General features: G+C 44.3%; 1 protein-coding gene across 1 annotated transcript in view; it reads left to right on the top strand.

The window, feature by feature from the left end:
- SLC7A10 (solute carrier family 7 member 10) overlaps window positions 1–13,915 on the top strand; it is a 78,784-nt gene that overhangs the window by 53,035 nt on the left and 11,834 nt on the right. Inside the window, exons 3-5 of the mRNA XM_084812431.1 lie at window positions 7,848–7,999; window positions 9,261–9,386; window positions 10,395–10,548. Of these exons, the coding sequence (XP_084668557.1) occupies window positions 7,848–7,999; window positions 9,261–9,386; window positions 10,395–10,548 (432 nt within the window). The remainder of the gene's footprint in view (window positions 1–7,847; window positions 8,000–9,260; window positions 9,387–10,394; window positions 10,549–13,915) is intronic.

Here is a 13,915-nt window from a genome sequence, read left to right as displayed (position 1 = left end):
AGAAGTAAGTCCCTTCCGTTCAGTGGGGCTTACACCTGAGTAAGTGGGTATAGGATTTTAGCCAAAGGCAGCACTTGTCATATACAGCCTGCCAATTCACATGCTTCGAAGACTAATTTTGAACTGTTCATGATAGATAGTAGGAGAGTTCTCTTTCTCTAGCATATCTTTATCCAAAAGAGGAAATACCATATAGGAGGTGGAGCATGTAACATATAGAAGATATGGGACTTGATACGAGAACAAGGACATTATACGCTTGTCCCTATTTTTAACCGAGAAGCGTTAGAGGGTTTTTCCGTCATGATAGTACTTGCTAAAATAACAAAGTGTTAAAACAAAAACTAAAAGGAGTTTTTTCCCATTTCTTTTCAGGAATCTCTTTCAATTTAATGACCTATAAAATGACCTTAGGAATCCTGTTCTAACCAGAACTTAATTAACCTGCATATTTAACAGCTCTTTCATGAAGCCAACTAGCTATAATAACCATCTAAGCACAATCTAACCATATTTTAAAATTTTCTTTCTAAAATGTAGGTGAAGGAAGATTAGTAATGGGGTGGGGGGGAGGTTGCATAATAAGCAGCTTTGGCTTGGGAGTAGCCAATTTTTTATTTAGGTTACAAATCCCTTCAAGAATATTAAACCTTGAAGAACTCCTGGAGTGTTGTTGTTTTTTAAAAATCTTGTAATCTCTGCATGTCTCTGCAACTTGAAAGGGTCTGTCTGATGCTGTTTTGTTACAGTCAGAACATTTTGCAGTATCTTTCACGGAACAAAAAGTTTCTCCAAAGAAGACAGCAGAGCCCCAACGACTCCAAAACTAGTGCCCTGCATATGTGTTGGACTACAGCTGCTATTTTAGGGCTTTTCTACATGAGGCTTTTAACCCACCACTTTGCCAAGGCTTCTGCTTCCAGATTCTTTGTGGGATTAAGATTGGATCATCTACAATGTTTTTTCCAAGTTTTTTCCTTCTCTGTCTTTCTATATGTTCCATTACATAACCTCTAGGTGGCGCTGTGCTACAGTAGAATTGTACGACTACACTACGGTTTTATTTTGCCATTCTCTGACGTACTGGACTTTCCCCAATTTAAAAAACCCCCATGAAAATGGTTGCAAAGAATGGGAGAGGCCCTGGTGGATGATGAAATCATGTAAAGCACCCGCAAACTCTGTCATGAGTGAGGAATCATGAGTGCACAATAAATGCCTCATGTAGAAAGGTTCACAGTCGAACACATCTGCAGAGCACCCGGTTGGGAAAGTCTGAAAAGTGAAACCCGAATCTTAAGAGGAAGGTCATCATTTCAATTTCAAATGAAGTGGGGGGCGTGGGAAGAGTTTTGTGGCCTCTTAAAGGTGGACAGATTTATTGTGGCATAAGCTCTCATGGACTTTCGCAACCCTGCTCAAATTCAGGTGGGGACAGTGCAGTCACTCCCAGACCCCAGTGGAGCATCTTTTCCAGGTTAGGATTCTGGGACTTGTAGTTCCAGTCCCTGATGGGGGAAAATGCTCCATCCCACAGCCCCATGCCCACTGTCATCTACGCCACTGGCCTAAATGTACAGTTTTCTACAACCTCTGGCAGGGGAAGGCAGACAAATGAGGTAAAGGCTTTTCTGAGTGTTTGCTTGAAGGCTTTTTGGGTGTTTGCTTGGCACACTCGAAAAGTCTTAACCTTATTTGGGGGCAAACATGAGGGCAATCGCCTACCCCTAATCCCATGATTCCTTCTACATCTGATGTTCCACAATGAGTGCCGATGCTTATGTAGTATAGAGCACCCCACACACACACTAGAGGGAAATATGAGCAGGCTCAGCAGAACCCCAAGGTTTGCAGAAGTACACAAAATCTTAATGGAAAACGAGGTGGGAGGGGAAATGCAGTGCAGTACCATGGAGCAGGGCTCCTCTGACTGACTGAAACTTTGAACAAGAGCACCCCATCCTGCAACATTTTGTTGTGGGCCTGTGTGTGTGTGTGTGTGTGTGTGAGAGAGAGAGAGAGAGAGAGAGAGAATGAATATCATGATGCAAAATATGGCACAAAGACTCTGTCAGCATAAAATCCTGGCAACCAACGTCTCTATAGCCTTAGCCTTCTTGGATTTTGAGACTGTTTATTATTTTATGTATTTATTAAAATATTTTTAAAGCACCCTTCATTCTTATGGGTACCAAGGCAGCATACAAAGGGCATTAGTCGTTTCAAACATTTCAGTGGCTGTTCTAAGTGCCACATTCCTCTATCAAGGACTCAGTCCAAAGGCTCCAAATGTCATACCACTACAGAGCAGAAATGAGGGATCACATTCACACAACTGTTATTTGAACATCCGTGGGTTTGACTGTCATCCACAGTAGTGCGGCCAGCAGTGAGCCCACGTTGGCTTCTCCACACGGGCCTGGTTTGCACATAACACTAACCCATGTATGGGTTGTTGAATTCTGGGTTTTCGTAATGCATGAAAATTGCCATGCTAACAAACCATGGTTTGTTAACCCCAAACAACCTAGGAGAACCCATAGTTTGTTGAGCTGTGAACTCTGGGTTATTTAAACCATGAGTTCTCATTATGTGCAAACCCAGAACCATGGGTTATTCATGGATCGTTTTGCCAGGCTACAGAGGTAGCAGGCAAGGGTGGGGTGTTTTTGTTTTTTTTTTTAAAGCTAGCCATTCTACATGCCAGTACTACATCACCACAAAGGCATTTGGGATAGAGGGAGGGAGTGGGTGAAGGAGGAGGGAAACAAACAACTCAGGGACTGAGAAAACAAACCATGGTTTGTTCAATCATCTGCCAGAGAAACCCTGGGTAAGGCAACAAACCATGGATTAAATAAAATATGGATTAGCATTATGTGTGAACCAGGCCATGGGGTCACATCTGCTGAAAAAGCTGTATTCATTGCACGATAACTTGATCCAGGCACAGCTCGTCCACCTGGTGAGCTGAAGCAGGCAGCTTTCATCATCTGGCTAAAAGTAACCTCAAAACTGCCATGGGCTCCACTGATTGTGTGAATGAGCCTTGAGTTAAGAAGAACACAGGCCAAGATTCTACTTGCCATCATTGCCTCCCTTTCGACTCCTGGCATCCAGCCGGTTAAGAACATCAGACCCAATGGAAGCATCATTGCCCAAGGACTGGATGTTATTAGATAAGCCAGAGACAAGCTTGGCTCACCGGATCTGGGGTGCAGCCAAAGTCACAGCACACTCCAAAGTGTAGCTCATGCATAGCAGCACTGATCCTTTGAGTTCCTGGCCAAGGAAGCGGGAGAATCATCATCGCTTGGCATGGCTGGTACTTGGCAGTGAATACACAGTAAGTGGAGGCCACTTCCTGTAGGCATTGCACATCTGAGCATCAGTGGGAGGGGACTCATTTTGCCCATGGAGCAGTTGAGGATCCTGCTGGATCAGTAGAGGGTTGTATAGTCTGCCTCTCTGCCTTCCCATACTAAACCAAGGGCCATTTTGGGAGGAAAGGGCACTTGATTTTTCCAGGATCACTTCTCACACTCCCAGTTGCGGCGTGTTCAGTATCTTAACTATGAATATAAAATGCTGCCTTTATGGAAGTGTTATTTGAAGGCTGTTGTCCCATCTTAAAACATTCCCCATGAGGACTAGAAACATAGTGTATATTTTTGTATTTCTGAATTCTTACATTTTCTGAATGGTAAAGTCTTAGGCTGAAGTCTTGTACACATTTACCTGGGAATAAGCCCTACTGAAAATGGGATTTAGTTCTGAGTAGACATGCATAGGACTGAGCTGCTAGTTTCTCATGTCCTTTCAATAAATACATTTAACTTTGAACCATTCCATTTCTTACCTTATTGGTGTTAATAATTTCAGACTACAAACTGGTATTTATTTATACAATCTCCTGATAATAACAGGAAAAATATAAAGGTTAACATGCACCCAAAATCTCCACTGTGTGTCTTTCCCATTATTATTTCGAATTCCTTTTTTGATGCTTGTACTTTATAATCCTCAGCTAGCATTCTGCACGACATGTAATTGATTTTTAAAACTGGCATACACATTGCATCTCAGTGTGAAAGAAATTGAAACATTGATTCTCTGCTGAATAACAGATATTCATACTAATTGTATATGCAACAATTTAGAGCACAATCCTATGCATGTTTAGACAGAAAAAAGTCCTACAACTCCCAGCATGGCTGGCTGGGGGATGCTGGGAATTGAAGGACTTTTTTCTGTCTAAACATGCATAGGATTCCACCCTTAATTTTAATACTTGCTCCATCTGAAACATTTGGCATTGGTTACAACAGCTTTTTTGTTTTAAGTAAAAGATCAAATCAAAATTAGGAATGAATTCTGGGCCTCTCTTGCTTGTAGTTCAAAAATAATGTGAACATACTGGATAATTTCTAGCTGTCAAGTGGAATCCAGCAAAATAATCCATGATTTCCTAATGTAACTAGAATATTTTGCTGGACAGCCACTGGATAAGAGCTAGTGTGATGTAGGGCTTTTCTACATGAGGTATTTATCTTGCCCTCGTCATTCCCTACTCACAGTGGTTTACAGGTTCTTTAGACAACGTCGTGACCCACCAGTTTCACTTCTGTGTCTAAGAGCACTTTCAGGGGTGTTTTTTAGAACAGGGAAAGTGTGGTATTTAAATTGTGAAAGTGAAAGAAAACACAATTGTCTCTTGTGTATTTGCTCTACTCCACTATACAACAGTGCCACCTAGAGATTATGTAGCAGAAAAGCAGGAAAGGGAACACTCATATAGTGCTCAGTTCTGTCAAGAAATTGAAAGTAGATACAGCAGATAAACAGCCAATTAACCGTTAATCTTGTAGAAAAGCCAGTACTGGCCTCATGTAGAAAAGCCAGTAATGGTCAGAATGTGGACTAGGGCTGGAGTGAACTCGGTTCAAATCCACACTAAGTCATAACACGCACTGGATGGCCTTGGGCAAGTTCAGGCATTGGCAATATTGGGAGGTCTAGGGACTATTTTCGCCCCTGCATGCTGAACCACCCTGGGAGCCAAAAGGGCGGGGGGGGGGGTTAAAAAAATTAAAACAAAATGGCATTTGGAGCTGCTACAGAGCATCATTTTCTTTGCAAAACATTTTTAAAGTTTTTTTTGTTGTACCTCCAAATGGGGAGGGCACTATCTCTCAGCCTAACCCACCTCACAGGATTGCTGTGAAGATGACATGGCAGGGAAGAAGTGTGTTTGGAACTGTCCCCAGAAGACCTGCATGATGCCACCTGGCTTACTTCATTCAAATCCCTCCTCAAAACTCCCTTTCCCACAAAGCCTTTGGCGCAAGCCCCCAGGGCTATATCCAATGTTAGTCTTACTTAGAGCAGAGGCATTGAAATGAATGGGACTTACGTTAGTCATGACTAACGTAAGTCCCATTCATTTTAATGGGTTTGCTCTAAGTATGACTATTGTTGCATACAACCCAGAGAGCCAGTGCAGTGTAGTGGTGAGAGTGACGGACTGGGAGCCGGGAGATCCGGGTTCTAGTCCCCACTTGGACATGGAAGCTCACTGGGTGACTTTGGGCCAGTCACAGGCTCTCAGCGCAACCTACCTCACAGGGTTGTTGTTGTGAGGATAAAACGGAGAGGAGGATAATGTAAGCCGCCTTGGGTTCCTTGCAAGAGGAAAAAAGGCGGGATATAAATGCAATAAATAAATAAATAAATAGCACCCATGCCCTGTTGTATAACTCAGGCTGCAACAAATCCTAAACACATGCAACTGAAATGGCTTATTGCTTCCCTGTTTGCCCCTGCCATCGGTGGTTGAGCACATGCTTTGTATGCAGAAGGTCCCAGATTCAATCCCCAGCACCTCCAGGTAGGGCAGGAAAAAATTCTGAAACCTTGGAGAGCAGCTGCCAGCCCGTGTCATCAATACTGGGCTAGATGGACCAAGGGTCTGAGTCTGTATAAGGCAGCTTCCCATGATCCTAGTTCTTCCCATTTCCCTTGTGTCAAATGTTTGATCATACAGTACATTTTAGATTGTAAAGTGTCTTGTACACTGGGGACACTATATAAATAATGCCACTTCGATCTCCTTGGAGGGTGGGGTGTGATAAAAATGGTAATAATAACTTCCCAGGCAGAGTCTTCTTCTTAGTCCTGCATCAAAGCCCATCACAGCAGCATGGGTTGGCAGCAGTCTCCACAGGAGCAGCAACGACGGCATCCTACGGTTTAGCACATACCAGGCTGGATCCAAACTTGGTCCTACTTAAAGGTTAGACCCATTGCAATCAATGGGAATTTGCTCAGTCATGGCTTAAGTCCAGTTGATTTCAATGGGTGCAGTCTAAATAGGACCAAATCTGAATCCAACCCTCTATGTGGGAAATGCTTCATCAAAGGATGAAGCCTGGGTGTACCTGATCTCGTCTGATCTCAGAAGCTAAGCAAGGTCAGCCCTGGTTAGTACTTGGATGAGAGACCTCCTGGGAATCAGGCTTCCTGCACTGAGCAGGGGGTTGGACTCGATGGTCTTGTAGGCCCCTTCCAACCCTATGATTCTGTGATTCTCCAGAGCCAGCTTCTGCTGCTAATGTGCAACGGAGATTTCCCACATGCAGTAGGGTTGCAAGAAATATATGAAGTTCCCTTAAGAAATGAACTTTATTGTTCATTTTTCTGTTGGGAAAACTGTGGCTGGATCTACACATACCGCCTTTTTTCGCTTCCAATGAGGTTTCACCGCCCGCCTTTCACACTACGCAGTACCCACTTCGAATTGGAACCGGAATTTCCCACTTCCGTGTTCCCGCTTTCAATACTCTAATATCCCAGTATTTCCCCTTAATGTGCTCTGATTTTCTGCCTTCGTTACCATATCCGGTCGTAGTCCCCTCCCCCGCCTGTCCATATACAGTGGTGTTTGTATTTCCCTCCTGTCCAATCACAGCTCTCGATGGCCCCATGTCTTCTTCCTGCTACTGATCACATAGCTTCCTCAGCAGCCCCCATTTCCTCAGCAACAAGCAAAGGGCTGGATGTGCATGCGCTTGTCTGATCTTGGAAGCTAAGCAGGGTCGGTCCCAGTCAGTGCTTGGATGGGAGACCACCTGGGAATCAGGCTTCCTGCACTGAGAAGGGGGTTGTTGTATCCCTTCAAATGAGATTAAGTTTTACCCACTCCTATCCCCCGTTCTGGATGTGTGTGTGTTTTTTTTAATTCAGGTGTTATCCTCGCAGAATCGGGGCTTTTCCGCAATGTTTTTTTTTCTAATTGAGGCATGATCTTCGAAGCTTCCCAACTTTGAATCTTCCAAGATCATGCCTCAATTAGAAAAAACATCACGGAGAAGCCCCGATTCTGTAAGGATAACACCTTAATTTTAAAAAAAAAACAGCCGGAGCAGGGGATAGGAGGGGGTAAAACTTAGTCTCATTTGAAGGGATAGAACAACCCTCTGCTCAGTGCAGGAAGCCTGATTCCCAGGCAGTCACCCATCCAACTACTGACCAGGCCAACCCCGCTTGGCATCTGAGATCAGACAAGCGCACGCAGGAAAACAGCACAGCGCTCAAGTGTGAACCGAGCTCGTGCATTCGATGAAGCACTGCAACGGGGAAAATGGGTGAGTGTGAATAATCACTTTTTAATGTGAGAGCATTTAACCCGATAGGACACCAAATTAATTGCGATGGCGGGCGCAATGTAGATCAGCCCTGTGTCTCCCCATAAAGATGAGATTGTGGGTCCCTTATATGGTCAAGTGACTTCTGGAGCTGTCTAGTTTTATACAGCACCCATGTCTTTTTTCTATTTCTCTTGGTTGCAGGTTTTTACTGCTATGGAGTGCTGTGCTTATCATGTACCCCACCAGCCTGGCTGTTATTGCACTGACTTTTTCAAACTATGTTCTACAGCCAGTGTTTCCTAATTGCATCCCACCCTACAATGCCTCCAGAGTCCTCTCCATGGTGTGTTTATGTGAGTATTTATCAATAACCTTCTCCCTGGATGCTTATGGTTGCAGTCAGTGCTGGCCCAAGCCATGCTGCCATCTGAGGTGAGCAAGCAAAAAAGACCTCCCCACTCTCTCAGTTTGCCTGCTGCCACCACTCACTCACTCACACCCTCCCACCGCCCAGTCCCTCTGGTGGTGGCATCAGTGGTGGCATTTTAAAATAGTTCTCAAAGAAGAGAAACAAGTTCTCAGGATGCAAGGTAGAATTTATTATAGGAACCCAATGCATTTTGGCCTTTTTTCTTATTTTAGGGCTTCTTCAGAGGGCAAAGAAAAAGTCTGCAGAATTTCATTTTTTAGTAAAAGATCATCTCCTCTGTTAATCTACAGGTGACAGGAGACAATCTTTTGCTAAAAATATTCTGCAGACTTTTTTGTTTGCCCCATGAAAAAGGCCAAAAATAAGAGAAAAGGCCAAAACACACTGGGCTTCCTATAATAAATTCTAGCTTGCATCCTGAGAACTTGTTTCTCTTCTTTGTGATCTACTTTGGATGCTCCTCTCCATCTGTTTTCTTGGCATTATAAAATAGGAGCCAGGCAGAGATTTTAAGTGGCATCTGTCTGCCGTGGACATACTTCCAGGAGTCAGATGGAGGGAGGGCAAAATGAGCACACCCCTCTTACGAAATGAGCTCTCCCAACAGTACCTCCATTTAATTTATATATGCCACCCTGCACCAAAAAATATCGGGGCTGCTCATAAATTAAAATGGGTCACAGACAATAAATATAATTATAAAAAGCTAAAAAGCCTGGAAGAAAGTACATGCTCTGTTTTAATAAAATGTTTCCAGTGGCAAACCACAGTTTGCCATTACATTTGAACCCATCAACTGTGGTTGTGTGACTCCTCCTATCCTAGAAACTCATTTCCATGAAAGCAGAAGTAACTGATTAAGACAAAGGAAGGGGAAAGGAGGGAGGGAATTCGCAAGCACAAGATTAATTCATGTAATCAGTCCTTCCGTTTTTCCACCTCCTATTTTTCCAGCCCTTTCCATTGCTCTCCTTCCTTCTCTACAGGCAATAAAAATAAAAATCCTAAGCTAATAAAATGGAGGTGCTGGTTGGATCCATTTTATATACACCAGTGTTTTCTGCATTCACAAAAGTTGGAGCCCAAATTGGAAAAGTTCTCAAAGTGGAGTACAATAAAGCTGTTAAAGTTTTGATTTTAGGTATGACCTGTTTTGGACTGAACTGTGTTTTTCTGCTCTCCAGCACTCTTGACTTGGGTGAACAGTTCTAGTGTTCGATGGGCGACACGGATCCAGGATATATTCACAGCAGGAAAACTCTTGGCCTTGGGTCTAATCATTATTGTGGGCTTCGTACAGATCTTCAAAGGTACTTGTACAAAACCCCTGAATGTCAGTGTGGTATTCCGGATGAAAGCACATCCTTCTTCAAAAATATAAATCACCCGTCATACTGTTTTCTGGTGGGGGAGACTTGAAAGTATTTATGATAGACTTCAATCTGATAGATCAGGGTTGGAGAACATGGGGCCTTCCAGATGTTGTTGGACTTCAACTCCTATCACCCTCAGTATTGGCTATGCTGGCTAAGGCTGATGGGAATTGCAGTCCAACAACACCTGGAGGGCCACATCTTCCCCATGCATGATCTATCAGATTGAAGCATATCATAAATACTTTCATATTTAATTTAAGGTGCAATCATATGCATGTTTAGACAGAAAAAAGGCCTACAACTCCCAGCATGCCCCAGGCAGGCCTTTTTTCTGTCTAAACATGCATAGGATTGTGCCCTTAAAAACCAGTCTATTATTGGAAGAGTGTTATTTTATTCCCATTTGTAAATAATTTCTCTTAATAAACATCTTAATTTTGGTTTATTTGGAAAGGTTGTATCTAGTGGTGGTGTCAGTTGCATGCCTGTACCATAGGAACCTGGTTACTGAGTTTCTTTTAGGTAAAGAGCAGTAACTTCTGGCCCTCCAGATGTTTTGGCCTACAGCTCCCATGATCCCTCACCATTGGCTATGCTGGCTAGGGCTGATGAGAATTGCATTCCAACAACATCTGGCGGTCCACACGTTCCCCAGCACTGCAACGAATAAAACGTTTGCAGGCTACTTAGAATAGAACTACAGAACGACTGGCTTACCAGCCATTTCCTCTCCCCAGGGAAACCTGGGAACTGTAGGTCTGTGAGGGAAAAAAGCAGCATCAAAGTTCAGCCCTGTCCAGAGCACAACATCCCTGCCTTTCCTTGGGACAATTCCTTTGCTCCTCTGTATACACTATGCTGCCTCCATCAAGGTGCTGCTGGTGTGGCTATCTGCTAAAATGCACTTCTCAACTTGACTTTTGACTTGTCCTCTACTTGTAGGAAACTACGAAGAACTGCTCCCAAGCAATGCCTTCAACTTCTGGATGATCCCATCAGTGGGGCATTTGGCATTAGCCTTTCTCCAAGGTTCCTTTGCATTCAGTGGGTGGAATTTCCTAAATTATGTAACGGAAGAATTAGTTGATCCTCGCAGGCAAGTATTTCTTCCCCATTTGACCTGGGTTTAGAGAGAGATCAGCCACATTGAGGCTGTTCACACAACACATTAACTCCACACTCAGTGGTTGAGTGTGGGTTGTTTTGAACTGTGGGTTGTTTGTTGTACTGTGGGTTAGCGTGTTGTCTGAACACAGCACATTTTCCACAAGGTGGGTTATTGTGTTGTCTGAATGCAGTCAGGGTGGCTTGTTAACCATGCAGTATGGCTTGTTAACCACCCTGAACAACCCAAGAACAAAGCATGGGTTCTCAAGGTGGCTTGTTCAAGAAAATAAGCCACACTGGGTGGTTAAGAAGCCACCCTGTCTGTGTTCAAGCAACACAGCTAACCCACAGTTCACCAAAAAAAAAACCCCACAGTTCAAAACAACCCACACTGGGGCTGTTCACACAACACGCTAACCCATACTCAGTGGTTGAGTGTGGGTTAGCATGTTGTGTGAACAGCCCCATTGTCTTAGAGCACCATGCTTCCTACATGTGTTTTGACATGCTGTGCTGAAAACTGTCTGTGTGTGAAGAAGAACTGAACTGGGAGTGGATGATGTTGTGGGCATGACCATTTGCCCAAGTAACAGAGTCACCAAACAGCCCCCCACTAATTTCTAAGCATGGACTCAAAACTGCCTCTATACTTTCAGCCAGATCACTGCAACTGACAGGCTAGACTCTAAAATTCCCTCCTGATTTTCAGGCTTCTGAGGGAATCCCTTTATCTTATAGTATTAATGCTAGGTTTGTGCTCTGTCTGGGGCTGTAGAGTTTTCTACATCTCCCTCTGGTCCTGAGAGTATGTATTTGTGTGTATGTTTGTTTATGTCTGCTAGTATTTATGAAATTTCCTGTACATGAGAATATTTTCACTTCACATAGGTTGCATTTAGAACTTCAATTTGCATAGTTATAATATTTCTGTGTTGTTTTTTGTTGTGCTTAAAAAAAAAAAGATCACATGTCCCTTTCCCTTTTTAAAAAAGCTCTAGTTTGCCTGTGACCATTAAATACTTGCAAAAATGCTGACATCCAATCCCTTTGGTCCTATACAGGCAGTCAAAATGGCTAGAAATGTACATGTGGGGGAGGATCAGAAGCACACCTGTTAGTAGGGATGTACGGTTGGTGTAAAATCTGTTCCATCCGTGTTTCACGGGTTGTCAGGCACCTTTCGTTCCATCCTCCACCCATCAACGGAATTGGGTTTTTTAAAGTTTCCGGATTTATGCAAATTCACACATGCGAAGACCCACTAATTCCCACAAAATGTGCAAATCCCCCCAATGCACATTTTCATGCTTTAGCTTATGGGGAAAATGCACATTTTCAGCAGGGGTTTTTTTTTTATGTGTATTTTTCTACAGTGGAATTTGCGCAAAAATCCTGAATTTCAGAAAAACAGTCCGCAAGTCCATAGAATCTGCCCAACAGGGGGAAAAGCCAGCCTGCTGCGGAATCCACGGGTTAGATTCATGAAAATCCAAACTCATTTGGTTCTGTTGCAGATTTCTCTAACATCCCTACCTACTAGCCCTGCCTGGGATTGTGTATTTTTCATGCGCACCTAAACAAAACAAACAAAAAGAGAGTTGCACAGACTGGAACATAACATAGAGAATACAAGAAGAGCCTATTTAGTCCAGCATCCTTTTTCCCAGTGGCCTACCAATTTATTTATTTATTTTATTTCTTTAAGGTGCAGTCCTATGCATGTTTAGACAGAAAAAAGGCCTACAACTCCCAGCTTGCCCCACCCAGCCATGTTCCTCAGCCATTCCTCAGCCTTCCCGTTCATCAGCCAAAAAGGCTCACAGAGTGGGTTACATGGAATCAGGGAAAAAAGATAGCTCCTGCCCACAGGATTACAATCTAAAACAGGGGTGGGCAACTGTGGGAGGTCTGGGGGCCGTTTTCACCCCCTGACTCCCCCCCCGCCCCACAGGCCGCACTCTGTCATGCCCCAGAAAAATCAATTAAAAATGGCAATCGGTAGCACTGCGGAGCACCCACAGGGTCAAATTTAGCTTGCAAACAAGCTAATTTTTACCCTTTTGATGCTCTGTAGAGTGACGGATGACATTTTTAATTTTAAAAAACTCTGAATTTGGGGGGCAGCAGAGCCGGCAGCAGGGGGGGGCATGCAGCCCGCATGTTGACCACCCCTGATCTAAAAAGACACAACACAGAAGGAATAAAGGATGCAGAAAAAATCAAAAGAGTCTTTCAGCACAAATGACTCTGGGAAGCCCCTAAGCAGGGGCATGAAGATGATAGCCCTCTTCTGCTGTAGTCCCCCAACAACTAGTACTCAAAGGGGCATGCTGCCTCTGACCCCAGAGGTAGCATATAGTCATCACGACTCAGAGCCGTCGATAGCCTTATCCTCCATTATTTTGTCTAAAACCCTTAGGGCCACCCAAGCTGGTGGCCATCACTACATCCAGGGGGCAGCAAATGTCACAGTTTAACTATGCACTGTGGAGTCCCCGAAAGCAGTGGGGGCTGGTTCCTTTGGTGGGACTGTGACTCCATTCTGGGTTTCTGTCAGAACTAGCCAGAACTCTAAAGGACATATCCAAGGTGCTGGGCCCTAGCCCCCAAAAGGGTTCAGCACCTTGGATCAGTCCTATGGAATTCTGTCTGGTTCTGACTGAAACCCAGAATGGAATCACAGCCCCGCCGACCTCAGAGCCACCAGCCTCCACTGCCCCAAAACATTTCAAAACATGTTTCTTTATTAGTGGAAACATATTTCTTCCTAAACACTGCAGTGTGGATCTGTCTCACTACTTTGATCATCCACAGCACCTTGCAGGAAGAGCCCTTCTATTACTTCAGTGCGAGCGAAAAACATCCATCCCACCACCGCTCCCCCACAAATCCTTTGGCATACGTGGCGATCTTTAGGGAAGAACAGGACCAGACACCTACAAACCAGCCTTTGCCAGTGTCCTCCAGACGTGTTGGACTACAGCCTCCATCACCTTAGTCAGTCAAGTAGCCTCAGCCTAGAATTTGAGTCGCTTAGATGAGCTCCAGGCAGACAGCTTACTCCAATGCGTTCCGAGGCTCAGCTGGGTTCTTTTGTCCCCCTTGGGCCAGCGTTCTACCGCCCAGGTTCCACCCTGTTCTGGAAGAATGGAGAACCTTCAAGGCGCATTCTTCTGACGTGGAGCTTAGCACCCTATTGTCTCTCAGTCAGCTCCTGTCTTGTGTGTGGGCCAGGTTGGCACACAGGCTCTGGGGAGCACGACACCCATGGTGTAAAGGCGGCTGGTTCCCCTCTCAGGGGAATCAGTCTCAGCAGATGCTGCCTCTGGGGGAGGGGGGTGTTGCTACATTTTCAG

This window comes from Heloderma suspectum, chromosome 8 (genome assembly GCF_057233095.1).
Source record: "Heloderma suspectum isolate Gila_16-S chromosome 8, 16-S_ref, whole genome shotgun sequence".
Classification (NCBI taxonomy): Eukaryota; Metazoa; Chordata; class Lepidosauria; order Squamata; family Helodermatidae; genus Heloderma; species Heloderma suspectum.
This window is presented reverse-complemented; position numbering and strand designations above follow the sequence as displayed.